Source organism: Pleurodeles waltl, chromosome 9 (genome assembly GCF_031143425.1).
Source record: "Pleurodeles waltl isolate 20211129_DDA chromosome 9, aPleWal1.hap1.20221129, whole genome shotgun sequence".
Lineage (NCBI taxonomy): Eukaryota > Metazoa > Chordata > Amphibia > Caudata > Salamandridae > Pleurodeles > Pleurodeles waltl.
This window is the reverse complement of record NC_090448.1, coordinates 4819970-4838801: the sequence shown is the minus strand read 5'-3', so window position 1 is coordinate 4838801 and position 18832 is coordinate 4819970. Positions and strand designations below refer to the sequence as shown.

Here is an 18832-nt window from a genome sequence, read left to right as displayed (position 1 = left end):
TATCAGCTCTCGTCTGTGCTATCTAACACACCTTGGTTTTGGGTACACCCTTTCCCGTGCACTCTGTATCTGCTCATCTGTGCTCTTGAATACCCCCTGGTCTTGGTCTCAAGGACCTCTGTGCTCTCAGATGCCCTGTGCTCTTTGAAGCTATTTGTTCTTCTTATCCCTCCTCTGTGCTATGAGACTCACCCTGGAATCCCTTCGCACGTGTGCCGTCTGATGCTCCTTAGGTTATGACATTCGCTCTCCTCTGTACTCTGCCAGTGTGCCAGAGGGGTGTTGGCATCTTCCCCTCTCTTGTGCTCTTTAATGCCCCTTGGCTCTTTAGATGTTCGCTTCAGCTGAGCTTTCTTATTACTGATGTACCTTAGTATTCCCTCTCTCAAATGCGGTCTTATTCCCAATGGTTCTTGGTATCACCCTCCCCCGCCTCACACTCTCCATGTCCTTTGGTTCCTTGGGATCTCTCACTGCCCTGTGCTCTCGGTGCCCCCATCCCAAACTCTGCTTCTAACCAGAAAGACGAGAAATGGTTACTTGATATACAATTACAAACTCAGCACAAGGTTTATCTCTAATGACAAACATGGAGTTTAGGCACAACTTTTCTTGACGAGGCTCCAACACATAAAGAACATATAAAGAAGATCTTAGGAGAAATACTAAGTAGCAGTTACTTGCAGTAACCTGCCCTGTCCACAAAACAGTGCAGTTTCATAACTCAAATTAGACTACTTGGTCAATGGAGGTGTAAGGAAATGCCTCCTTGGCATGGTTGCCCCCTGACTTTTTGCCTTTGCTGATGCTATGTTTACAATTGAAAGTGTGCTGAGGCCTGCTAACCAGGCCCCAGCACCAGTGTTCTTTCCCTAACCTGTACTTTTGTATCCACAATTGGCAGACCCTGGCATCCAGATAAGTCCCTTGTAACTGGTACTTCTAGTACCAAGGGCCCTGATGCCAAGGAAGGTCTCTAAGGGCTGCAGCATGTCTTATGCCGCCCTGGAGACCTCTCACTCAGCACAGACACACTGCTTGCCAGCTTGTGTGTGCTAGTGAGGACAAAACGAGTAAGTCGACATGGCACTCCCCTCAGGGTGCCATGCCAGCCTCTCACTGCCTATGCAGTATAGGTAAGCCACCCCTCTAGCAGGCCTTACAGCCCTAAGGCAGGGTGCACTATACCATAGGTGAGGGTACCAGTGCATGAGCATGGTACCCCTACAGTGTCTAAACAAAACCTTAGACATTGTAAGTGCAGGGTAGCCATAAGAGTATATGGTCTGGGAGTCTGTCAAACACGAACTCCACAGCACCATAATGGCTACACTGAAAACTGGGAAGTTTGGTATCAAACTTCTCAGCACAATAAATGCACACTGAGGCCAGTGTACCTTTTATTGTAAAATACACCACAGAGGGCACCTTAGAGGTGCCCCCTGAAACTTAACCGACTATCTGTGTAGGCTGACTAGTTCCAGCAGCCTGCCACAAACCGAGACATGTTGCTGGCCCCATGGGGAGAGTGCCTTTGTCACTCTGAGGCCAGTAACAAAGCCTGCACTGGGTGGAGATGCTAACACCTCCCCCCGGCAGGAATTGTCACACCTGGCGGTGAGCCTCAAAGGCTCACCTCCTTTGTGCCAACCCAGCAGGACACTCCAGCTAGTGGAGTTGCCCGCCCCCTCCGGCCAGGCCCCACTTTTGGCGGCAAGGCCGGAGAAAATAATGAGAAAAACAAGGAGGAGTCACTGGCCAGTCAGGACAGCCCCTAAGGTGTCCTGAGCTGAGGTGACTCTAACTTTTAGAAATCCTCCATCTTGCAGATGGAGGATTCCCCCAATAGGGTTAGGATTGTGACCCCCTCCCCTTGGGAGGAGGCACAAAGAGGGTGTACCCACCCTCAGGGCTAGTAGCCATTGGCTACTAACCCCCCAGACCTAAACACGCCCTTAAATTTAGTATTTAAGGGCTACCCTGAACCCTAGAAAATTAGATTCCTGCAACTACAAGAAGAAGGACTGCCCAGCTGAAAACCCCTGCAGCGGAAGACCAGAAGACGACAACTGCCTTGGCTCCAGAAACTCACCGGCCTGTCTCCTGCCTTCCAAAGATCCTGCTCCAGCGACGCCTTCCAAAGGGACCAGCGACCTCGACATCCTCTGAGGACTGCCCCTGCTTCGAAAAGACAAGAAACTCCCGAGGACAGCGGACCTGCTCCAAGAAAGGCTGCAACTTTGTTTCCAGCAGCCTTGAAAGAACCCTGCAAGCTCCCCGCAAGAAGCGTGAGACTTGCAACACTGCACCCGGCGACCCCGACTCGGCTGGTGGCGATCCAACACCTCAGGAGGGACCCCAGGACTACTCTGATACTGTGAGTACCAAAACCTGTCCCCCCTGAGCCCCCACAGCGCCGCCTGCAGAGGGAATCCCGAGGCTTCCCCTGACGGCGACTCTTTGAACCTAAAGTCCCGACGCCTGGGAGAGACCCTGCACCCGCAGCCCCCAGGACCTGAAGGACCGGACTTTCACTGGAGAAGTGACCCCCAGGAGTCCCTCTCCCTTGCCCAAGTGGAGGTTTCCCCGAGGAATCCCCCCCTTGCCTGCCTGCAGCGCTGAAGAGATCCCGAGATCTCTCATAGACTAACATTGAAAACCCGACGCTTGTTTCTACACTGCACCCGGCAGCCCCCGCGCCGCTGAGGGTGAAATTTCTGTGTGGGCTTGTGTCCCCCCCGGTGCCCTACAAAACCCCCCCTGGTCTGCCCTCCGAAGACGCGGGTACTTACCTGCAAGCAGACCGGAACCGGGGCACCCCCTTCTCTCCATTCTAGCCTATGTGTTTTGGGCACCACTTTGAACTCTGCACCTGACCGGCCCTGAGCTGCTGGTGTGGTGACTTTGGGGTTGCTCTGAACCCCCAACGGTGGGCTACCTTGGACCAAGAACTAAGCCCTGTAAGTGTCTTACTTACCTGGTTAACCTAACAAATACTTACCTCCCCTAGGAACTGTGAAAATTGCACTAAGTGTCCTCTTTTAAAACAGCTATTTGTGAATAACTTGAAAAGTATACATGCAATTTTGATGATTTGAAGTTCCTAAAGTACTTACCTGCAATACCTTTCGAATGAGATATTACATGTAGAATTTGAACCTGTGGTTCTTAAAATAAACTAAGAAAAGATATTTTTCTATAACAAAACCTATTGGCTGGATTTGTCTCTGAGTGTGTGTACCTCATTTATTGTCTATGTGTATGTGCAACAAATGCTTAACACTACTCCTTGGATAAGCCTACTGCTCGACCACACTACCACAAAATAGAGCATTAGTATTATCTATTTTTACCACTATTTTACCTCTAAGGGGAACCCTTGGACTCTGTGCATGCTATTCCTTACTTTGAAATAGCACATACAGAGCCAACTTCCTACATTGGTGGATCAGCGGTGGGGTACAAGACTTTGCATTTGCTGGACTACTCAGCCAATACCTGATCACACGACAAATTCCAAAATTGTCATTAGAAATTGATTTTTGCAATTTGAAAAGTTTTCTAAATTCTTAAAAGACCTGCTAGGGCCTTGTGTTAGATCCTGTTTAGCATTTCTTTTAGAGTTTAAAAGTTTGTAAAAGTTTGAATTAGATTCTAGAACCAGTTGTAGATTCTTAAAAAGTATTCCAACTTTTAGAAGCAAAATGTCTAGCACAGATGTGACTGTGGTGGAACTCGACACCACACCTTACCTCCATCTTAAGATGAGGGAGCTAAGGTCACTCTGTAAAATAAAGAAAATAACAATGGGCCCCAAACCTACCAAAATACAGCTCCAGGAGCTTTTGGCAGAGTTTGAAAAGGCCAACCCCTCTGAGGGTGGCAACTCAGAGGAAGAGGATAGTGACTTGGAGGAAAATTCCCCCCTACCAGTCCTATCTAGGGAGAACAGGGTCCCTCAAACCCTGACTCCTAAAATAATAGTCAGAGATGCTGGTTCCCTCACAGGAGAGACCAACACCTCTGAAATCACTGAGGATAGCCCCAGTGAAGAGGACATCCAGTTAGCCAGGATGGCCAAAAGATTGGCTTTGGAAAGACAGATCCTAGCCATAGAGAGGGAAAGACAAGAGATGGGCCTAGGACCCATCAATGGTGGCAGCAACATAAATAGGGTCAGAGATTCTCCTGACATGTTGAAAATCCCTAAAGGGATTGTAACTAAATATGAAGATGGTGATGACATCACCAAATGGTTCACAGCTTTTGAGAGGGCTTGTGTAACCAGAAAAGTGAACAGATCTCACTGGGGTGCTCTCCTTTGGGAAATGTTCACAGGAAAGTGTAGGGATAGACTCCTCACACTCTCTGGACAAGATGCAGAATCTTATGACCTCATGAAGGGTACCCTGATTGAGGGCTTTGGATTCTCCACTGAGGAGTATAGGATTAGATTCAGGGGGGCTCAAAAATCCTCGAGCCAGACCTGGGTTGACTTTGTAGACTACTCAGTGAAAACACTAGATGGTTGGATTCAAGGCAGTGGTGTAAGTAATTATGATGGGCTGTACAATTTATTTGTGAAAGAACACCTGTTAAGTAATTGTTTCAATGATAAACTGCATCAGCATCTGGTAGACCTAGGACCAATTTCTCCCCAAGAATTGGGAAAGAAGGCGGACCATTGGGTCAAGACAAGGGTGTCCAAGACTTCAACAGGGGGTGACCAAAAGAAAGGGGTCACAAAGACTCCCCAGGGGAAGGGTGATGAGACAACCAAAACTAAAAATAGTAAAGAGTCTTCTACAGGCCCCCAAAAACCTGCACAGGAGGGTGGGCCCAGAGCCTCTTCACAAAACAATAGGTACAAGGGTAAAAACTTTGATCCCAAAAAGGCCTGGTGTCATAGCTGTAAACAGCATGGACACCAAACTGGAGACAAGGCCTGTCCCAAGAAAGGTTCCACTCCAAACTCCCATCCAGGTAACACTGGTATGGCTAGTCTCCAAGTGGGATCAACAGTGTGCCCAGAGCAAATCAGGGTCCACACTGAAGCTACTCTAGTTTCTGAGGGTGGGGTGGATTTAGCCACACTAGCTGTCTGGCCGCCTAACATGCAAAAATACAGACAGCAACTCTTAATTAATGGGACTAGAATAGAGGGCCTGAGGGATACAGGTGCCAGTGTCACCATGGTGACAGAGAAACTGGTTTCCCCTGGCCAATACCTGACTGGAAAAACTTACACAGTCACCAACGCTGACAATCAGAGAAAAGTACATCCCATGGCAATGGTTACTTTAGAATGGGGAGGGGTCAATGGCCTGAAACAGGTGGTGGTCTCCTCAAATATCCCAGTGGACTGTCTGCTTGGAAATGACCTGGAGTCCTCAGCATGGGCTGAGGTAGAACTAAAAACCCATGCAGCAATGCTGGGTATCCCTGAACTGGTGTGTGTGAAAACAAGAGCACAATGCAAGGCACAGGGTGAAAAAGTAGAGCTGGAGTCTGGAAAAATGGCCCAACCTACCAAGAGAACAGGAAAGTCAGTTGGGAAACCAACTGCAACACAGCAAAAGAAAGGGAACCTCTCTTCTCAGGAAGAAGTTCTGCCCTCTGAGGGAACTGAGCCTTTGGAGCTTGAACCTTATCAGGTTGAGCTCTTAGGCCCAGGGGGACCCTCAAGGGAGGAGCTGTGTAAGGGACAAGAAACCTGTCCCTCTCTTGAAGGCCTTAGGCAGCAAGCTGCTGACGAGTCCAAGGGCAAGAAAAATGGAACACATAGGGTCTATTGGGAAGATGGACTCCTGTACACTGAGGCCAGAGACCCCAAACCTGGTGCCACTAGGAGAGTGGTAGTGCCTCAGCTGTTCAGAGAGTTCGTCCTAACATTGGCCCATGACATTCCCCTTGCTGGACATCTGGGACAAACCAAGACGTGGGAGAGGTTAGTCAACCACTTCTACTGGCCCAATATGTCCAACATGGTTAAGGAGTTTTGCCTCTCCTGCCCCACCTGTCAAGCCAGTGGTAAGACAGGTGGGCATCCAAAGGCCCCCCTCATTCCACTTCCAGTGGTGGGGGTTCCCTTTGAAAGAGTGGGTGTGGACATAGTTGGTCCACTAGAACCTCCCACAGCCTCAGGAAATATGTATATCCTGGTAGTAGTGGATCATGCTACCAGGTATCCTGAAGCTATTCCCCTTAGGTCGACTACTGCCCCTGCAGTAGCCAAGGCCCTCATTGGTATCTTTACCAGAGTGGGTTTCCCTAAGGAGGTGGTGTCTGACAGAGGTACCAACTTCATGTCAGCATACCTAAAACACATGTGGAATGAGTGTGGAGTGACTTATAAATTCACTACACCATACCATCCACAAACTAATGGCTTGGTTGAGAGATTCAACAAGACATTAAAAGGCATGATCATGGGGCTCCCAGAAAAACTCAAAAGGAGATGGGATGTCCTCTTGCCATGTCTGCTTTTCGCTTACAGAGAGGTGCTGCAGAAGGGAGTAGGATTCTCACCCTTTGAACTTCTGTTTGGTCATCCTGTAAGGGGACCACTTGCCCTTGTTAAAGAAGGCTGGGAGAGACCTCTCCATGAGCCTAAACAGGACATAGTGGACTATGTACTTGGCCTTCGCTCTAGAATGGCAGAGTACATGGAAAAGGCAACCAAAAACCTTGAGGCCAGCCAACAGCTCCAGAAGTTTTGGTATGACCAAAAGGCTGCGCTGGTTGAGTTCCAACCAGGGCAGAAAGTCTGGGTTCTGGAGCCTGTGGCTCCCAGGGCAATCCAGGACAAATGGAGTGGCCCTTACCCAGTGCTAGAAAGGAAGAGTCAGGTCACCTACCTGGTGGACCTGGGCACAAGCAGGAGCCCCAAGAGGGTGATCCATGTGAACCGCCTTAAGCTCTTCCATGACAGGGCTGATGTGAATCTGTTGATGGTAACAGATGAGGATCAGGAGGCAGAGAGTGAACCTCTCCCTGATCTTCTGTCATCAGACCCAAAAGATGGCACAGTAGATGGAGTGATCTACTCAGACACCCTCTCTGGCCAACAGCAAGCTGATTGTAGGAGAGTCCTACAACAGTTTCCTGAACTCTTCTCCTTAACCCCTGGTCAGACACACCTGTGTACCCATGATGTGGACACAGGAGACAGCATGCCTGTCAAAAACAAAATCTTTAGACAGTCTGACCATGTTAAGGAAAGCATCAAGGTGGAAGTCCACAAGATGCTGGAATTGGGAGTAATTGAGCGCTCTGACAGCCCCTGGGCTAGCCCAGTGGTCTTAGTCCCCAAACCTCACACCAAAGATGGAAAGAAAGAGATGAGGTTTTGTGTGGACTACAGAGGGCTCAACTCTGTCACCAAGACAGATGCTCATCCAATTCCAAGAGCTGATGAGCTCATAGATAAATTAGGTGCTGCCAAATTCTTAAGTACCTTTGACTTGACAGCAGGGTACTGGCAAATAAAAATGGCACCTGGAGCAAAAGAGAAAACAGCATTCTCCACACCTGATGGGCATTATCAGTTTACTGTTATGCCCTTTGGTTTAAAGAATGCCCCTGCCACCTTCCAAAGGTTGGTGAATCAAGTCCTTGCTGGCTTGGAGTCCTTTAGCACAGCTTATCTTGATGATATTGCTGTCTTTAGCTCCACCTGGCAGGATCACCTGGTCCACCTGAAGAAGGTTTTGAAGGCTCTGCAATCTGCAGGCCTCTCTATCAAGGCATCCAAATGCCAGATAGGGCAGGGAACTGTGGTTTACTTGGGACACCTTGTAGGTGGAGGCCAAGTTCAGCCACTCCAACCCAAGATCCAGACTATTCTGGACTGGGTAGCTCCAAAAACCCAGACTCAAGTCAGGGCATTCCTTGGCTTGACTGGGTATTACAGGAGGTTTGTGAAGGGATATGGATCCATTGTGACCGCCCTCACTGAACTCACCTCCAAGAAAATGCCCAAGAAAGTGAACTGGACTGTGGAATGCCAACAGGCCTTTGACACCCTGAAACAAGCAATGTGCTCAGCACCAGTTCTAAAAGCTCCAGATTATTCTAAGCAGTTCATTGTGCAGACTGATGCCTCTGAACATGGGATAGGGGCAGTTTTGTCCCAAACAAATGATGATGGCCTTGACCAGCCTGTTGCTTTCATTAGCAGGAGGTTACTCCCCAGGGAGCAGCGTTGGAGTGCCATTGAGAGGGAGGCCTTTGCTGTGGTTTGGTCCCTGAAGAAGCTGAGACCATACCTCTTTGGGACTCACTTCCTAGTTCAAACTGACCACAGACCTCTCAAATGGCTGATGCAAATGAAAGGTGAAAATCCTAAACTGTTGAGGTGGTCCATCTCCCTACAGGGAATGGACTTTATAGTGGAACACAGACCTGGGACTGCCCATGCCAATGCAGATGGCCTTTCCAGGTTCTTCCACTTAGAAAATGAAGACTCTCTTGGGAAAGGTTAGTCTCATCCTCTTTCGTTTGGGGGGGGGGTTGTGTAAGGAAATGCCTCCTTGGCATGGTTGCCCCCTGACTTTTTGCCTTTGCTGATGCTATGTTTACAATTGAAAGTGTGCTGAGGCCTGCTAACCAGGCCCCAGCACCAGTGTTCTTTCCCTAACCTGTACTTTTGTATCCACAATTGGCAGACCCTGGCATCCAGATAAGTCCCTTGTAACTGGTACTTCTAGTACCAAGGGCCCTGATGCCAAGGAAGGTCTCTAAGGGCTGCAGCATGTCTTATGCCACCCTGGAGACCTCTCACTCAGCACAGACACACTGCTTGCCAGCTTGTGTGTGCTAGTGAGGACAAAACGAGTAAGTCGACATGGCACTCCCCTCAGGGTGCCATGCCAGCCTCTCACTGCCTATGCAGTATAGGTAAGCCACCCCTCTAGCAGGCCTTACAGCCCTAAGGCAGGGTGCACTATACCATAGGTGAGGGTACCAGTGCATGAGCATGGTACCCCTACAGTGTCTAAACAAAACCTTAGACATTGTAAGTGCAGGGTAGCCATAAGAGTATATGGTCTGGGAGTCTGTCAAACACGAACTCCACAGCACCATAATGGCTACACTGAAAACTGGGAAGTTTGGTATCAAACTTCTCAGCACAATAAATGCACACTGATGCCAGTGTACCTTTTATTGTAAAATACACCACAGAGGGCACCTTAGAGGTGCCCCCTGAAACTTAACCGACTATCTGTGTAGGCTGACTAGTTTTAGCAGCCTGCCACAAACCGAGACATGTTGCTGGCCCCATGGGGAGAGTGCCTTTGTCACTCTGAGGCCAGTAACAAAGCCTGCACTGGGTGGAGATGCTAACACCTCCCCCAGGCAGGAATTGTCACACCTGGCGGTGAGCCTCAAAGGCTCACCTCCTTTGTGCCAACCCAGCAGGACACTCCAGCTAGTGGAGTTGCCCGCCCCCTCCGGCCAGGCCCCACTTTTGGCGGCAAGGCCGGAGAAAATAATGAGAAAAACAAGGAGGAGTCACTGGCCAGTCAGGACAGCCCCTAAGGTGTCCTGAGCTGAGGTGACTCTAACTTTTAGAAATCCTCCATCTTGCAGATGGAGGATTCCCCCAATAGGGTTAGGATTGTGACCCCCTCCCCTTGGGAGGAGGCACAAAGAGGGTGTACCCACCCTCAGGGCTAGTAGCCATTGGCTACTAACCCCCCAGACCTAAACACGCCCTTAAATTTAGTATTTAAGGGCTACCCTGAACCCTAGAAAATTAGATTCCTGCAACTACAAGAAGAAGGACTGCCCAGCTGAAAACCCCTGCAGCGGAAGACCAGAAGACGACAACTGCCTTGGCTCCAGAAACTCACCGGCCTGTCTCCTGCCTTCCAAAGATCCTGCTCCAGCGACGCCTTCCAAAGGGACCAGCGACCTCGACATCCTCTGAGGACTGCCCCTGCTTCGAAAAGACAAGAAACTCCCGAGGACAGCGGACCTGCTCCAAGAAAGGCTGCAACTTTGTTTCCAGCAGCCTTGAAAGAACCCTGCAAGCTCCCCGCAAGAAGCGTGAGACTTGCAACACTGCACCCGGCGACCCCGACTCGGCTGGTGGCGATCCAACACCTCAGGAGGGACCCCAGGACTACTCTGATACTGTGAGTACCAAAACCTGTCCCCCCTGAGCCCCCACAGCGCCGCCTGCAGAGGGAATCCCGAGGCTTCCCCTGACCGCGACTCTTTGAACCTAAAGTCCCGACGCCTGGGAGAGACCCTGCACCCGCAGCCCCCAGGACCTGAAGGACCGGACTTTCACTGGAGAAGTGACCCCCAGGAGTCCCTCTCCCTTGCCCAAGTGGAGGTTTCCCCGAGGAATCCCCCCCTTGCCTGCCTGCAGCGCTGAAGAGATCCCGAGATCTCTCATAGACTAACATTGAAAACCCGACGCTTGTTTCTACACTGCACCCGGCCGCCCCCGCGCCGCTGAGGGTGAAATTTCTGTGTGGGCTTGTGTCCCCCCCGGTGCCCTACAAAACCCCCCCTGGTCTGCCCTCCGAAGACGCGGGTACTTACCTGCAAGCAGACCGGAACCGGGGCACCCCCTTCTCTCCATTCTAGCCTATGTGTTTTGGGCACCACTTTGAACTCTGCACCTGACCGGCCCTGAGCTGCTGGTGTGGTGACTTTGGGGTTGCTCTGAACCCCCAACGGTGGGCTACCTTGGACCAAGAACTAAGCCCTGTAAGTGTCTTACTTACCTGGTTAACCTAACAAATACTTACCTCCCCTAGGAACTGTGAAAATTGCACTAAGTGTCCTCTTTTAAAACAGCTATTTGTGAATAACTTGAAAAGTATACATGCAATTTTGATGATTTGAAGTTCCTAAAGTACTTACCTGCAATACCTTTCGAATGAGATATTACATGTAGAATTTGAACCTGTGGTTCTTAAAATAAACTAAGAAAAGATATTTTTCTATAACAAAACCTATTGGCTGGATTTGTCTCTGAGTGTGTGTACCTCATTTATTGTCTATGTGTATGTGCAACAAATGCTTAACACTACTCCTTGGATAAGCCTACTGCTCGACCACACTACCACAAAATAGAGCATTAGTATTATCTATTTTTACCACTATTTTACCTCTAAGGGGAACCCTTGGACTCTGTGCATGCTATTCCTTACTTTGAAATAGCACATACAGAGCCAACTTCCTACATTGGTGGATCAGCGGTGGGGTACAAGACTTTGCATTTGCTGGACTACTCAGCCAATACCTGATCACACGACAAATTCCAAAATTGTCATTAGAAATTGATTTTTGCAATTTGAAAAGTTTTCTAAATTCTTAAAAGACCTGCTAGGGCCTTGTGTTAGATCCTGTTTAGCATTTCTTTTAGAGTTTAAAAGTTTGTAAAAGTTTGAATTAGATTCTAGAACCAGTTGTAGATTCTTAAAAAGTATTCCAACTTTTAGAAGCAAAATGTCTAGCACAGATGTGACTGTGGTGGAACTCGACACCACACCTTACCTCCATCTTAAGATGAGGGAGCTAAGGTCACTCTGTAAAATAAAGAAAATAACAATGGGCCCCAAACCTACCAAAATACAGCTCCAGGAGCTTTTGGCAGAGTTTGAAAAGGCCAACCCCTCTGAGGGTGGCAACTCAGAGGAAGAGGATAGTGACTTGGAGGAAAATTCCCCCCTACCAGTCCTATCTAGGGAGAACAGGGTCCCTCAAACCCTGACTCCTAAAATAATAGTCAGAGATGCTGGTTCCCTCACAGGAGAGACCAACACCTCTGAAATCACTGAGGATAGCCCCAGTGAAGAGGACATCCAGTTAGCCAGGATGGCCAAAAGATTGGCTTTGGAAAGACAGATCCTAGCCATAGAGAGGGAAAGACAAGAGATGGGCCTAGGACCCATCAATGGTGGCAGCAACATAAATAGGGTCAGAGATTCTCCTGACATGTTGAAAATCCCTAAAGGGATTGTAACTAAATATGAAGATGGTGATGACATCACCAAATGGTTCACAGCTTTTGAGAGGGCTTGTGTAACCAGAAAAGTGAACAGATCTCACTGGGGTGCTCTCCTTTGGGAAATGTTCACAGGAAAGTGTAGGGATAGACTCCTCACACTCTCTGGACAAGATGCAGAATCTTATGACCTCATGAAGGGTACCCTGATTGAGGGCTTTGGATTCTCCACTGAGGAGTATAGGATTAGATTCAGGGGGGCTCAAAAATCCTCGAGCCAGACCTGGGTTGACTTTGTAGACTACTCAGTGAAAACACTAGATGGTTGGATTCAAGGCAGTGGTGTAAGTAATTATGATGGGCTGTACAATTTATTTGTGAAAGAACACCTGTTAAGTAATTGTTTCAATGATAAACTGCATCAGCATCTGGTAGACCTAGGACCAATTTCTCCCCAAGAATTGGGAAAGAAGGCGGACCATTGGGTCAAGACAAGGGTGTCCAAGACTTCAACAGGGGGTGACCAAAAGAAAGGGGTCACAAAGACTCCCCAGGGGAAGGGTGATGAGACAACCAAAACTAAAAATAGTAAAGAGTCTTCTACAGGCCCCCAAAAACCTGCACAGGAGGGTGGGCCCAGAGCCTCTTCACAAAACAATGGGTACAAGGGTAAAAACTTTGATCCCAAAAAGGCCTGGTGTCATAGCTGTAAACAGCATGGACACCAAACTGGAGACAAGGCCTGTCCCAAGAAAGGTTCCACTCCAAACTCCCATCCAGGTAACACTGGTATGGCTAGTCTCCAAGTGGGATCAACAGTGTGCCCAGAGCAAATCAGGGTCCACACTGAAGCTACTCTAGTTTCTGAGGGTGGGGTGGATTTAGCCACACTAGCTGTCTGGCCGCCTAACATGCAAAAATACAGACAGCAACTCTTAATTAATGGGACTAGAATAGAGGGCCTGAGGGATACAGGTGCCAGTGTCACCATGGTGACAGAGAAACTGGTTTCCCCTGGCCAATACCTGACTGGAAAAACTTACACAGTCACCAACGCTGACAATCAGAGAAAAGTACATCCCATGGCAATGGTTACTTTAGAATGGGGAGGGGTCAATGGCCTGAAACAGGTGGTGGTCTCCTCAAATATCCCAGTGGACTGTCTGCTTGGAAATGACCTGGAGTCCTCAGCATGGGCTGAGGTAGAACTAAAAACCCATGCAGCAATGCTGGGTATCCCTGAACTGGTGTGTGTGAAAACAAGAGCACAATGCAAGGCACAGGGTGAAAAAGTAGAGCTGGAGTCTGGAAAAATGGCCCAACCTACCAAGAGAACAGGAAAGTCAGTTGGGAAACCAACTGCAACACAGCAAAAGAAAGGGAACCTCTCTTCTCAGGAAGAAGTTCTGCCCTCTGAGGGAACTGAGCCTTTGGAGCTTGAACCTTATCAGGTTGAGCTCTTAGGCCCAGGGGGACCCTCAAGGGAGGAGCTGTGTAAGGGACAAGAAACCTGTCCCTCTCTTGAAGGCCTTAGGCAGCAAGCTGCTGACGAGTCCAAGGGCAAGAAAAATGGAACACATAGGGTCTATTGGGAAGATGGACTCCTGTACACTGAGGCCAGAGACCCCAAACCTGGTGCCACTAGGAGAGTGGTAGTGCCTCAGCTGTTCAGAGAGTTCGTCCTAACATTGGCCCATGACATTCCCCTTGCTGGACATCTGGGACAAACCAAGACGTGGGAGAGGTTAGTCAACCACTTCTACTGGCCCAATATGGGCTTGCCTTGAAAAAGGACCTGATTAGGTTCTACCGAGGTAGTCAAGCCTGAGCATCAGACAGCGTGTGCGCTCCAGACGCACCAGATCAGGTTCTACCGAGGTAGTCAAGCCTGACCATCAGACAGCGTGTGTGCTCCAGACGCACCAGATTACAAAGACGGGATTTGGGAGCCTAATTTCTCCATGGTTGAGTGAGAAGGTCCAGGTGTAGGGGACGCTTCTTGTGTGGAACTACTGAAAGTTCGAATAGTGTTGTGAACCATGGTTGTCGTGCCCATGTAGGAGCCACCAGAATGAGGGTGAGAGGTGGAAAAGCGTATTCAGATATCTCTGACCAACTCATCCATAGAGCATTGCCCTTGGTGAGAGGGTGAGGGAGCCTGGAAGCACAGTTTGTGCATTTTGAGTTGTTTGCTGTTGCAAACAAAGATCTATCTGTGGAAATCCCCACCGATGAATTTATTTTTGTAGGACTTATGAGTTAAGCTCCTATTCGTAGACTTGTTGCCACATCCTGCTGAGTAGAGCTGCAAGAACATTGTCTGCCCTGGGAGGTGTTATGGTAACAATTGAATGTGATGGTGAATTGCCCAATGCCAGATTGTCTGAGCTAGTCGAGACAGCTGTAGAAAGTGTGCCCCCCCCACCCCGTTTCTGTAAATAAAACACGGCTGGTTGTATTGTCCGTCCGGACTAGAACAGTCTTGCCTTGCAGATGAATCCGAAATGCTTTGAGTGGTAGATGAATGGCTTGAAGCTCCAAGTAATTTATGTGTAAAGCTTAATGTCTGGTGTCCCACAGACACTGTATTGAGACATTGAGGAGAGTCTCAATACAAGCTGTGAGGGATGCGCCGGCTGTGAGAGTGATGTGGGGAACAGGGTCTAGAAACGGCCACCCTTTTGTCAGATTTTGTGTGTTCCACCATTGCAGAGAAGAGTGCTTGCAGCTGTCTAACAACACTATGTTGAGTAACTGACCCTGTGCTTGAGACCCTTGTGTTGCCACACTCTCCTGCAGTGGACGCACGTGTAGGCGTGCATATAGCACTATTGCAATGCAAGATGCCACCATCCCTAGAATTCTCGGAACTGTTTGTACTGGAATGTGCTGATTGAGGGGGTACTTGGCTCAAAAGAGTTGTTATCTTCTGAATCCTGCTTGGGGTGGGGTAGGCCAACCCCAAGTGAGTGTTTAGAACAGCTCCTACATAGGGCTGTATCGGAGACGGCTGGAGGTGAGATTTTTGTATGTTGATGGTAAACCCTAACTGATGAAGGAGATGAATGGTTGTCTGTGTATGCAGAAGACACTGGTGAAGTGAACTGGACTAGATAAACCAATCGTCCAGGTATGGGAAGACGTGAATGGTTTGTCTGCGTAGATGAGCTGCGACTACTGCGAGGCATTTTGTCAAGACACGAGGTGCAGTAGTTACTCTGAATAGACTTTGCAACATCAGCGTCTTTTCTCTTTTTTTTTCTAGTGCTTGGTCCACGTCTGGACCAAAAAAGGTGTTCCCGATCAAAAGGGGAGGTGAGAAGTGTTTGTTGCACCTCAAGTTTAAACCCTGATATACGCAACCATGTGTGACCTCGTAAACAAAAACTGGTGTTTATCCCCATGGCAGTTATATCTGCTGCATCAAGGGCACATTTAATAGAGTTATTAGTTATTAACTTGCCCTGCTGTACACGTTGTTGTCCTTTCTTTTTAAACACTTTAGGAAATGTTGAGTAAGATCTTCCATCTCATCCCAGTGGGCTCTATCATATCTTGCCAACAGTCCTTGTGAGTTGGCAATTCTCCAGTGGTTCGCTGCTTAAATCCCCACTGTTTTGCCTGATGCATCGATATGCTTACATTAGCTCCTTGTCTAGAGGAGGTGCATCCACAGAAATTTGAGAATTAGCTTGTTTACAAGCATTAGAAACAACCAGAGAAACTGGAGAAATTTGTCCTCCAATGTAAGCAGGATCTGAAAGGGCTGGTTTATGTTTTTTTATCAACCCTAGGTGTATTATCTTGAGTGTGGACAGGGTCTTTAAAAATGTTGCCCGCATGCCGTGTCATACCCTTTAACACAGGAAGGTACTGAGATGCCTACTGGTGGAAGAAAGGGTTTCAAATAAGAAGTCATCTTATATAGGGTCCTTATGTGATGGCACCTGGTGATACGCAGCCGACCTAGCACAACTCACTGAAGGATGTGGCATCATCTGGTGGAGATGGTTTTGCTGAGTATACATCTGGATCTGGATCCCCTGGTGGGTCAATGTCACACGTGTCTCAAAGATCTACTGGTGGCTGCTGTGTCATCATCCCTCCCCTGATCTTCTATACACAATTGTGGAGATCCTAATGGAGGTCCCTCTATTAAATCTTCTGCTTCTGAAAGTGAGTGGTGTGGTGAAGGAAGTGGAGGAAAGGGTGGAGGTACTGGACTGGGGGCAACGTCCTTTATGTTTTTCTGCTGAGGAGGTGGCTGTATATTAATAGCCTCCTCAAATTAAGTCTGACGTTTAAAGTGAGACGGTTTTGCAACAATCCAGACAGTATTTGGTTGACTATAGATAGTCTTTTGTTTCGGATCGAGCTTCTCCTCCACAGTTTATAAAATAGGCTTCGGCACCGAAACATTTATTTTCGTTACACAAGGCAAAACTTTCGATGCAGAAGAGGGCTTGAGTTTCAGTGCCAAAATGGCCGATGATGATGTTGGAACCGAAGGCAGCTTAAGTTGGGTCGATGCTGGAACCTTCGAAGCCAGTTTGTGGGTGGAGTGTTTAGTCTTGTCCTTCAGTGCTGAGCCGGAAGGTGGGGCATCCTTGGCAACTGTTCTGTGCTGACCATGGCCTGATGGCAGTGGTGGCCCAGTAGCCTTACTTTGGGACGAAGCTGAATGTGTCTTTGCAGGTGAAATATGGGCCTTTGTACTCGCTGCATGCTGTGCTGATGGTACCTCTTGTGGCTGCACGCCGGTTTCAGTCTCAGACTCAGACCCAGAATCTGAAATGGATAAGGCCTCCTCTTCTGCTGAAGAAGGCTCCTGAAACTCTTCCTCCGGCTAGATGTCCTGGGGAACGAAGATGTCTGGTGTCTCCTCAAGTTCTTTTCGCTGTATTTTTGACGCACCGGACAACCCTACAGCATTTTCTTCAATCAAAACGATTGGCAGGCCGCACAGTTCTCCTCGTTGTGATTGAGTGATAAACAAAGTTTACACATAGAGTGCAAGTCTGAGTGGGGTTATTTGGTGTGACACCTGGGACAAAAACTAAAAGGTGTTCGCCCCATCAGCAGCACACTTCTTTTTGGTATTGAAGTAGGGAAAAAGAGAAGCCCAACCGGGCAAGGCCTGAAGGCCGGGAGCGAAGTTTGTCGACACGATGAAGTGTGGTTTGCGTCCCGAGTTCGCAGTATATGAATTAAACGTGAGCAAAAACAATACCGACGGGTATGGGATTCTAGGTTGGTCCGATGGGAGCCCGAAATGGTTTCAAAATGGGGCACCGAAGAACACGTCTGAACCAGATGGCGGAAAGAACACAGTCTAACAATGGAGTTAATGCCCATGCACAGTATCACCAGGAGGAGGGGTCACTTTACCTCGTGACAGACGACTCGAAGAAAAACTACATGCGCACACCCGGACCCAACACTAGATAGCAGAAGTATGCAGATCATGTGTATCTACAGCCACAGTTTACATCGAACATTAAGAAAAGAATCTCAAAAAAATATTCGCTCTGGTGAAACGCTGTCTTTCAGACCCCTTAACTCTGCCACTTTGTTTCACATCTCCTTCTTAATAACAAAGGAGAAGTGGATATTCCAGGAAAGTCACATCCTCTGTGTCCACGAGCTACGAAGGCCCCAAAACCATCATGGCCTCTTCAGCCATGTCAAAAGTTGGTCACTAGACCTGCCAGACAATAACTCCATCCTGGCATAACATTTGGAATTTATCAATTGTTTTCTGACCGTTCTACCCACTAAACAAGGACAATATGATTTCAAACAACGAGAGGGCTGGTGTAGAATAGGAGGCTTTAGATTCTTGTTTTGTAGTTTGTTGTTAGTACTTCTCCGATCTCTAGCTTCAAATGGTTTTTCTCCCAGAACGCACACTTCTAGTAGCAGGAACATACTCTAAACACCCGAAGAATCTGAACTTGAATAGGGTTTCTTGCTCCATGTGTTAGGCTGCCAAACTAAAGAACGGAAATGGTGGCTAAATCATACCAGAAGGAAGCATTTCTTCTTGTGATATTCTGAGACGCCTCCTTTCTCTTGCCGACAAGGGACGGTCCTGAAAAAAAACAATATATATATTTGTAGAACTCCAAGTTTGAAGATTTTACTTCTCAAAAAACAATGCTGAGCATGAATGTGTGGGAGTTGCATAAATAGGTGCACTGTGAAAATCTCTGTAGTTCTTTTACCCAACAGGCATTTCCTGCAAGCCACAAAAGTAGCATAACCTGTTCCAAAACACATACGAACTCCCAAATGCAGGAAGCGAATTATGAACATCGTCTGCAGACTATCAAGCATGCTATATTGTCCCCTTTACAAACGGCAGCGCTGATTTAGAGGCTGAGAACTAGCCATTTAATATGCATACTGATGTGTTATTCTGCTAAAAGATGATTTCACACAGATAAACATTTCTTTGTGTGCTATTTCTTTTACTTTTTTTCTTTCTTTTTCCACAACTTTAATTTCTGATCATGCGTCTTGCTATCACTTTAACACTGTCATAGACGTAATAGAAAATCTGAGCCTTCCTTGAGTGTACTGCATCGTAGTTTTAGGAAGGCACAAACAAGTATGAATACAATAGATGTGAGAAGGTAAGAATCCTGATTTTACCAGTAACCAGTGAAGAGAAAATCATAACTTAGATAAATAGGCAAAACCGTGACTGTTTAAAGCAGGCTCATTAAGTTGAAGACGATTCAAACGATTTAAAGCAGAACGGATTGAATCTGAAGGTCTCAATGTGAGTCAGCTCTTGAGAAGACGTAGGACACGGCCCTGGAATATGGGACCTTGATGGACATTCCCGGCAGATTCAACACATTC

At 47.9% G+C, this 18832-nt stretch overlaps 1 protein-coding gene across 2 annotated transcripts in view; it reads right to left on the bottom strand.

The window, feature by feature from the left end:
* NEK4 (NIMA related kinase 4) overlaps window positions 1-18832 on the bottom strand; it is a 278829-nt gene that overhangs the window by 112998 nt on the left and 146999 nt on the right. For both annotated transcript variants that reach the window (XM_069206063.1, XM_069206064.1), the window contains one exon: window positions 17990-18056. In XM_069206063.1, coding sequence (XP_069062164.1) covers window positions 17990-18056 — 67 coding nt within the window. The remainder of the gene's footprint in view (window positions 1-17989; window positions 18057-18832) is intronic.